Source organism: Vigna radiata, chromosome 5 (assembly GCF_000741045.1).
Source record: "Vigna radiata var. radiata cultivar VC1973A chromosome 5, Vradiata_ver6, whole genome shotgun sequence".
Lineage (NCBI taxonomy): Eukaryota > Viridiplantae > Streptophyta > Magnoliopsida > Fabales > Fabaceae > Vigna > Vigna radiata.
Window position 1 is genome coordinate 36,820,821 of NC_028355.1, and position 10,016 is coordinate 36,830,836.

At 28.9% G+C, this 10,016-nt stretch overlaps 2 protein-coding genes across 2 annotated transcripts in view; one reads left to right on the top strand and one right to left on the bottom strand.

The window, feature by feature from the left end:
• Positions 1 to 2,659: 2,659 nt before the first annotated feature.
• LOC106759707 lies at positions 2,660 to 7,562 on the top strand. Its single transcript, XM_014643019.2, has 2 exons — positions 2,660 to 2,985; positions 7,341 to 7,562. Exon 1 carries the CDS (start codon positions 2,828 to 2,830, stop codon positions 2,978 to 2,980), a length of 153 nt encoding a protein of 50 aa, XP_014498505.1. The 5' UTR covers positions 2,660 to 2,827; the 3' UTR covers positions 2,981 to 2,985; positions 7,341 to 7,562.
• A 1,885-nt stretch (positions 7,563 to 9,447) lies between these two features.
• LOC111241714 (B3 domain-containing transcription repressor VAL1-like) overlaps positions 9,448 to 10,016 on the bottom strand; it is a 1,197-nt gene continuing 628 nt past the window's right edge. The window contains exons 2-3 of the mRNA XM_022781626.1: positions 9,794 to 9,875; positions 9,448 to 9,706 (exon numbers count right to left, since the gene is read on the bottom strand). Coding sequence (XP_022637347.1) covers positions 9,605 to 9,706; positions 9,794 to 9,875 — 184 coding nt within the window. The 3' untranslated portion in view covers positions 9,448 to 9,604. The remainder of the gene's footprint in view (positions 9,707 to 9,793; positions 9,876 to 10,016) is intronic.

Here is a 10,016-nt window from a genome sequence, read left to right on the forward strand (position 1 = left end):
CGACCTAAAGAACGTCCAAAACGGACGTCCGGAGCTCCCAAAACGTCAAAAACATCAAAAATACTCATCCTGTCGTAGAAAATTCGCTGAGCGAAAATCCTGCTGTTCGCTGAGCGAATTTCTACTGAAAAACCCAATTAATTTTGGGTTCTCGCTNTGCGAGAACCCTCGCTCAGCGAATCTGCACTCCTGCAGATTCCCAATTCTGCAGATTTGCAGAACTCAACCCCTCCTATTTTGTTTTAGGCACTTATATGAACTTCCAATGATCTTAACTCGACCTATATGATGATTTAAACTTGCTCATGTGGTCCTAACCCTTCCTAATACAATTTCTTAACTGTTATGCATTAATTCCCTTCCTAAAACTTCAATTTCATGAACTAAATAAGCTAAATCTAATTTTACTAATTACAAGTCATTTTGAACCAGTTAATCTGTCCCTATAAGTCATATATGACTTACCTAATTGTACTAAACTGACCAAAACAACATACAATCACAGAGTCAAATTCTTGCTACTCTAGTTCCTTAAATTTAGCCTAAATTGTCTAATTCACCTAGCTTTCTACCTATGAATGCATACAACATAATTTAACTCATTCCATCAATCCCAATTCAGCATTTTTATCATATAAAACCATATCATAAGTAATCACTTTCAAAATTAAATCCAGAAATCAACAGTACAATGCCTCATACCCTCGTTTCACCCAAATTCATCCTAAGACAGTATAATTGATCAAGAACTTTCGTGTTACCACTGTTTCACAGATTTCAAACAACATTTATAGCACATGCAGATTCAAATGGATAAGACAAAACATGAATTTCTAGCTTCCCTTACCTGGACAATTTAACTCTTCAACCTCTCAACAGGATCAACAACACTTGAGACGCAAATGAGGGTTTTTCTAAGATTACCTAAAATCAAGAAAATTAGAGGTAGAAGAGGGTTTTAGAACCCATTATGAACTATAAATTTGGGGAAAACAACAAATTGAGCTACATGCAACAAAGTTGTTTACATGATCACAGCTCAGAGATGAAAGAAAGGAAGAGGAATGCTTACCAGATGGGAGTACCAGATTGTTTGGTGGAATTCAAAACTCACAACACCAGGATTTTCTCAAGCTCCTCCTCATTTTGAAAGAAATGATTCTGTGAGGAAAGTCTAGAGAGATTGGAGAAATTGAAGAACAAGATTTTCAGAGAGAGAGAGAGCGTGTTTAAGAAAATGGGTTCTTACAATATATATATATATATTATATTTTGTAAAAACAACAATTAATAATTTTGAAGAGTAAAAGAGCGAATTTAGTATATTTGTTTTCTGATAGGGATGAGATCATAAAAAAAATATAAATATGTGAGATCAAATTTTTATTTTGATAAGATAGTTAAACTTAACTCCATTTATTCCTTTGTTATTCCTAATTTAATGTAATGGGTAGTGTGACATCCGGGTACTGACGAGGGCGGGGAGTGATCGCCGGTGCAAGAAGCATGGTGCAAGGGGCACGGACAAGGAGCGGCTCTTGGCAGGCTTCGAATGGAAGGAGCACATGGACGAATCGAACATACACCGGAATGAGAGGGATCTGGAGGTGTATAGGTATGAGACTAAACAGAAGGATAGCTTAAAGGAATTGATTTGGCTACCCATATCACCAAAATGCATTTACTTTTCGAAAACTTAACCCATAAGAACTTCATGGTTAAACGTACTTAACCTGGAGAAATTCTGGGATGGATGACCTTCCAGAAAGTTTTCCCAAAAAATGTGCAAGTGAGGGTGTTACAGATACAAATTTAGATGTTACTACATGTGGCGTGTTAATGGACTATGATTCATTGGTTGATGTGCATTCTTTGAAAGATGTTATTCTTATTATCAATAGTTTGCACGTGTTAGAACAATCAGATTCGTCACATAGTAATTTTTAGACCAATCTTAATTTTTTTGATATTTAAGAAAATCTATTTTGCAGAGTAATTGAAATTAGTTTTAAATATATTAATATGCTTGATAAAAGAGAAGATTTTAATAGTGAAAAGGATGACAAGTTTAAACACCAAATAAAGTTAATACTAAATCCTACAAAGAATTTAAAAAAAAAAATAAGTGAGAAGATTAACTAATTAATGATAATCTCTTAATATGCTAAATAATTTGTCTTTTGCTTTCGAGATATGTGAAGTTTAAAATATGGAATGGATTTCGTGAAGGAAATAATTGGTTTACTTTTAATCACTGATATTTTTCTTCTTTTTTCATTATTTGTATTTTTTTTCTATTTGTGTTATATAATTTTGTTATAGATTGAGTGTGATTTCAAGTTTTATTTTTCTTTTCTTTTTAATAAATTCTTCATGATGCTAAAACTAATCTATTTAAAGAAAAATATTAATAATTGAATAATTATTTAAAAATTTAACTATATATATATATATATATATATATATATATATATATTTGTATTAAAACCTATAAAATTGAAGTTGCTTTTGAAAAAAATTATATTTTATAGTTGAATTAATTTTTTTTAAAAAAGATGAAATTATAAGTGAAATGGGTGCACAGGTAGCAGATTAGCATGGGCAAGAAGAGGCAGAAAGAAGTGCATTTTTAAAACATGGTGCAAGCAAGGGTATTCCATATTCAACTACCTCATATCATAGACACTACATTGAAAGTGACACAAGTGGAATCCAATGGACCTTGCTGCCTAAAGAAAAGGCATAAGAGAGTGAGTTAAGGAAATTAAATAGCACAAAATTATTGAAGATAGAAAGAGAAGCTGAAAATACCATTCTCAGATCTAAAATGAAGTTCTTGTTTCAGTGCCCTTGCTGCTCCTGCTTCTGCTTCATGAAGCCGAAACAAGGGAAGCCCAAGATCAAGGAACAACCCAAGATCAAGGAAGAACCCAAGAAGGAGATCAAAGAAACCAAGGTTGAAGAAAAGAAGGACGACTGATACATGTAACTTTATTTTCCATTCTCCTTCTTCTTCTCACCAATATTATAAGGATCTTCTTCTTCTTCTTCCTTTAATTACTACTGTCATCTCCCATCCTACTCTTCTTCTTACTTTCAAAATCTACAATGCCTTTGCAAAACTTCACTTTCTTCATTCATCCTGTCACTTTCTCAATCTTTCACTTTATATTTTTCTTTATAGAATATGAAACTCGATTGATTGAGTAGTAATAACATGACACATTTTTACACTTATTTGACATCAAATACAAGGATAAAATGATCCAAAAAATGTAAAGTTTTATAGTTTTTCAAGGGAAAATGATATTTTGACACCAATTTTTTAACACCATTTTGACACTGCATACATGTCAAAATGTGATTGGACGATTTCAAATTAAAAAAAAATTTTGATTTTTTTCTTCGAAATATGTCCTTGTCTCAGTTTTTTTATTTTGAAATCGTTCAACCACGTTTTGACACGTGTGCATTGTCAAAATAGTGTCAAAATATCATTTTCCTTTTTTAAGAAAGAAGAGAGTAAAAAGTAAGTAAAAATAGTGTCAAATGAATGTAAAAAATTTAAGTATGTCAAATATTATTTTTCCGATTGATTTCATGAACATACAGTGGATTATTTTATAATAAATAAAATTATTTTAAGATATGTTAGTGTATTTAACTTAATCTGAAAATTATATATTATATTATGTTATATCAATTTGTTAGAAATTTAACTGAGTTTAAAACTTTAGAAAGATAGATCCATTAATTTCTGATGATTTAACTCGATGGATTTTACTGGTATTGAATGTTTCTGATAAATACTTAAGAAAGGTCCATTTATTTTATAAAGGATATCTTTCTTATCTTAAATTTATTTCACCTCTGCATTGAATAACTGTTTTGTATATTATTTTTTGTTTTTTACTTGAGAAGAAATATATATTTTTTCTTTTATGCTCCCTAAATGGAATTCTCTTCCCAAACATAGCACTGTCCAAAAATATTACCCAACAGCACATTTTCATTTATATTTATCAAATAGAACAATTTTATTTAGGTTAGAATTTGGTTTCTAAAAAACAGAAAATTAGTTATGATTCGATTATTAGAAAAGCAAATTTCAAATTTTGATATTTTTTTCTTCTTTTAAAAAGAAAATAATAAAAATAGTTAATTAATCAAAACATAATCACGTTTAAATGTAAAAATTAATTAATGGAATATATATCTTAATTAAATTAAATAGTTACGTTTAAATTAGTTTGAAATGATGGTAATAAAAGAAAATATAATGTAAAATGTGAAATTTAATATAATGAACATAGTTATTTTAATTAATATTTAAAAAAGCACATCAAGGAAAATATTCATATACACAGGCACAATTAACATCAAATGTTTTAATAAAAAAGAATATTAAGAATGTTTTTACCCAGTAATCATATAAGACCATTCCTTCACCTCTCTTTTGTCGGATTTTGGTTCATCTGCCTTCTCTATCTTAAACAACATTCAAAGATATTGAAACTGCCTTAAAGAATTTAAGACGTGTTTGTTTCCACATATGGAAACTCAGCGAGCGAAGAAAAGATGAATTTTTAGAATATCAATGCATAACACACAAAGAATAAAAAAAAAAAATTGTTTCCAACTTTCTTCCCTTGGTGCGAAGAAAGCAAATGAAAGTGCATTTTTATAAATTTTATATTAATTCCTTTTATAAAATTAACTAATAATCTATTAAAACCTTTATTAATTGAAAAGAAATAAAGATATTATTTAATTTCACTCATTTAAATTATAATATTTTATTGTTTATATTTTTATTTTGTATATAGTTTTTATTTTATAATTTAAAATTTATTTTAACTTTATTTTATATTTTTATTTTATAATTTCATTAAAACAATTTTTTAATCTATCAAACCTATCACATCATTCAAAAACTTTTATAAACTTTCATCTCAAATATATTCATTTCACATATAAGAACTTATAAAATTGTATTTTATAATGATAATAAGATTCAATTATTTTAATAAAAAAGTTTGATGGCATACCTCTAGTTATGACCTACCACATTCATGAATAGTTGGAAACATCTATGGAAGATAGGCCTAGACTCTTTCTCTTGGGCCATCTTAAGTCATAATGAAGATTTAGTAGAATAAGAATAATTTTGGACCTTGTATTTTGGGTCAAGTAGAATAGGAATTTGACCAAACAAGTCAACAAAGGGCCAAGGCCCAAAGTTGACTATGCTTGGATGTCCAAAATGGGTGTATTGACCAATGAGTCAACATTTTGGCTAAGCTTGGAGAACAAGGGAGAAGAATTTCGTCCTAGACATGTGAAAGCTTCCCATTGGAGAGTTTTCCTCCTAGTTAATGGCCATGTGTTACTCTAAGAATAGAGATATTTTTCATAGGTAGTGGTCACTTGTCACTCTCTCATTTGAGAGGAATTTTGCCACTTGCCTCCTTCCTATTGGAGAGGATTTCTCCTTGCTCTCCAAAACAACCAAGGTGGCTCTTTTAGGTTAAAGTTTCAGCCCATTTTGAGACACCTTAGCCTATAAATAGAGGTGTTCTCCATCATGTAATCACCTTTGATTTAGAGTAAAGTAATGCTGCCAATTTTGTGTCATACTACTCTTTTAAGGTCACCTTAGGCTAGAGCAACCTAAGTGGCCTCCTCTAACCACCTTCCTCCAAGAGTTGGCCCAACCTCTCTTAGAGAACCCTTAAACACATCTTCCCTCAGCATACAACTCACGAAAACCATGAGCTATCAACATCTTTCACCACCACCATATTCCGCAATCTTTATCCATGAACTTATGACTTGATTTGCTTCTAGATTTGGCTTGTCCTAGCTAAAGCATTTGCCATCAACGTTTAAGTATAAATAGAAATTCTATAAACGAGTTTCATTATTTTAAAATGAAAAATCCCTCTGGAAACCACTTTGTCTGTTTGAAAAATTGAAATCGTAGGATTACTCTTGGTAGTGAGCTCTTCAAAATCAAACGATTAATTTCTCAATTTGATTAAGTTGATTTTCTGTACCTTTTCTAGGTTCAATATGTTATTCTTTCATATGTGGGCCTATCTTGTTTACATGTGTCTTTAGAGTCTTCTATAATATTTTATGTTGATCGATGGTTCTAATAGGATACCCTGATCATGTTTGTGTTATTTTTAGGGATAGATAGACCTTTTTGTACGTTCGAGTTTGTTTTAAGGTGTCTAGGTTGTTTGAGCAATTACCAAAGGTAAAGGAAGCTAATTGCAACTATTATAAATTCTAAATTTGTTCAATTGATTGAATGCATCTTTATAATTGTGATTGTATGACCAATAGTTATGTTTGATATTATCAGTATTTGATTTGGGAAATGTAAGATCAATTTTGCATAATTAGGATGTATAATGAATTTTGAGGTGTTTTGATGAATAATATTGTGAATGTGATGATTTGGACTGAGTTGAACAAATAGATATCAAATTGGCATATTTGTGTTATGTTTGAAGCATTGGAATGAAAATTGACAGGTTTGGATATGCATAATTGCATAATTTTTCTTTTTTTCTTTTTGCAATTATGTAAACTCACTATAGGAGAAGGGTTGTGTCATTGGGCAACGCCTAAGACGAAGAATCCTTGTCTTGGTGGTCGTTGGGCGAAAGTATTCTCGCTGAATGACTTCAAAGTTAGAGAGCTCACCAGCTTGGTTGTTGTTGAGGGTGTCTGGCCTTTGTTGGGAAAATTTTGGCATATAAATTACTAGGAGCTCCAGTGGTGGCCTCGATGGACGCGTGGATGATATATGAATGTATGAATGATAATATGAATGTTTGGAATATGATGAGATATAAACCCTAAAGATGATAGGATTTTCAAGGGAAACTCCTTATGAAGTATGTTTATTAAGGTGTGCAATAAAGTAGAGACTCAAAATAGGAAGTTATCTTGATACTTTACTAGTCATTCTCACTCATAAAGGAGGTGGACAAGGGGTTGAGAGTGGTAGGAAGTCCTAGTCAAAAGAACTTTTTGAAGCTCTAGTGACTTGTATAGAATTAACCTTGTGGATGAAGAGTATCTATCACAAGTGTAAAAACTTCCTTTTAGTCCAACATTAATGCATTTATCCAAATGATTGAGTCTAGAAAAGTCTAGTTTGATGTGACTTGTGTTTTAATACTATATGATTTTCTTAGCTTGTCATTGTTGCTTGTTTAATAGTTGTATGATAACCCTTTTGTATATTAGCTTACTTTTTATTTTGCGTGTTTCTTCTTGTGTTTGTTCTCTTCTATTGTAATGATCACTTTTGTGGGTGTAAACAGATGAAGAAGCAAGAGTTGAGCTACCTTTGGAGGGTGACGGTGGTGCAACTGAGTAGTATTAGACTTTCAGTTCTTTTGTTTATAATTCTTTTGAAAGACTCATCTTATGTCGTTTGTTTATAGTTTCCTAACGTTGTAAACAAGTCTTATATTTGTTTTGAACGTTTGAGACACTTGTAGTAGTATACTCTAGTTTTTGAATTATCTACTTTAATTTATTAATTATGTACCATTACATTACATCATCTTTCCCTTAATCCAAACAACCTCACTTTCACCTCATTTTTTCCTTAAATTCACTCCCTTAAATCTATCTTTAAATCCAATATTATGTCTAACTCATTAGATCTTTTGAAATACACCTCATGCCTAAGTTTTTATTAAAATTAATTAGTGAAAAGAGACACTTATTTTTAAAATGTATTTAGAAGTATAACAAACTAACCTCTATTAAGCAAATATAAATAATAATCTATTTTTCGTAATTATTATTTGTTATCATATGTTTAAAATGTTGATTTTATAAGATTATTGGAAGTTAAATTTTGTATCTTGTTATGTTTTTATTTCAAGAATAGTTTTTAATGTAAGAAAATTAAAATTACCAATTGACCTATTTAAATTAATAATATAATAATTCTTATTTCTTTTAAAAGTCTTATAACAAATTAGAAAAAAGAGAGACTTATATAACATATAAACAAACTTATACCTAATTTTCAACAAATATGAGACACAAACCCACTTATCTCCGTCCTACCTATTTTCAGTTTTAATTATAAGACATTTAGTTTATGCCTTTATTTTCTATTTTTATTTTTTTAATAAAAAATTATCTTCTTTTAAATATTTAACAATAAACCTAGAAATAATTATATATATATATATATATATATATATATATATATATATATATATATATATATATATATTTCCTCTTAATGTAAATAAACACTTCATTAGCAATGTCTAAATTAATTAAAAGATAGCATAAAATGTAGTGACAAAATATGATACGACTTTGTCTTGTTAAAAAGTATAAATTATTATTTTTATGGATCCAGCTGTAGGTGTTTCAAGTTCAAAAAATTACTCCATTTTAGCTTCATATAACTATTAATAAATAAAAAGACAATATGCTGATTCATCATCCCATAAAAGGAACCAAAACAGAAGAAAAAAATAGAGACAGTTTAGTATGTTCTTGTCTTTATTCCAAATTAATTTCTTTAATATGATACACAGCTATGCTCAATCCAGATAAAATAATTTTTTATCAGTTTTTCAGTTCTCAACTTTTTTTATCTATATTATTCTTTTCTTAACTCTTCTCTTTTTATTTATATATATATATATATATATATATATATATATATATATATATATTAAAAAATGATATTTGAACAACAAATTTTGACAATATTGTGATTAAGCTATGTGCGATTATTTTTATTTTTTAATTTTAATTGATTATATATTTCTTTATTAATTGACTTATAATTTCTCAATAATTATAATGAAATTTTTAATCACAAACTTCATCCAACTAATTATTAAAATCTAACACCAATATGACGTGGCATTGATTTATATAATTTGACAATAAAAAAAGTATAACATATTTAAATAGAAATAAGAAACAAAAAGGTCAACGCGTAATCAACACTTAGAATCCTAGTTTACATTTATAATCATCGTAAGACTGAATTTGAGGTAAGTAATTCAAGTATAATCAATACAAAATTATGCTTAATGTGAAAAGTTAAACTCAAATAAAATCAAATAAATAAAACTTAAAAATAAAGAAACTGCTATATAAGCCATTTGTTAAGAAATTAAAGAGCAGTAGTACACTTCTAAAATAATATATTTTTTAATAATTGAGTAATTTTCTTAATTAGAAAAGCACATTATATCTAATCCACAACCAAAGAAACTGTTTTCTAAAACAAACAAAAAAAAAAAAAAATCTAAAAAAAATCACCCAAATAAAATCTATTTTTTTAAGATCATATTTTATTTTTTAATTCCTTATTTTATATTTAAATAAAATATCAGTTATATGGGTTGATGACCCTGACTTTGATAGTGTATTGAAAGGGAGGAATCATGAAAGAATATATCATATCATATGATATCATATCATGTGTGTGTTACTGAAGCAAGTACTGAGGAATGATAACATTCACAACATCATCTCAAACAAATGGCAATTGTATCATAGGTTTGAGCTTATAGAAAGCATAGCTACAGAAAGCCAATATTCATCTTCGAATCAGTTTCGTTGCACAAACCTTGCAACAAAGTCTTCCAAACAACATGAAGTGAACTTCTGACCTTGACACAATGCAATTAGTATGCAACTTCTGAAAAATCAAGTCAAAACTTCTTACTTCAACATACACTTTCAAAATAAAGACAACACTATAGAAATTAAAATGGACCAACCTTACCTTCAGGCAAACTGCACACTCTAACCATCCCGTAGAGTNCCTGTGAAATGTCTCACAAAACGTTCCTTCTTGATAGAATATGCTACATTTTCAAGGTTCAAACCACTTATGTAAACAAATTATTCAGATTAATCAAATCCTAAATCATTTCAATACAGAAATTAACAATGTCTAAAACCCTCAAATAAAACAAATATTTTACTACTGCTACATACTATTACAA

Coding starts and splice junctions, on each gene's coding strand:
- LOC106759707 (XM_014643019.2), top strand. CDS start 2,828: ATGAAGTTCTTGTTTCAGTGCCCTTGCTGCTCCTGCTTCTGCTTCATG.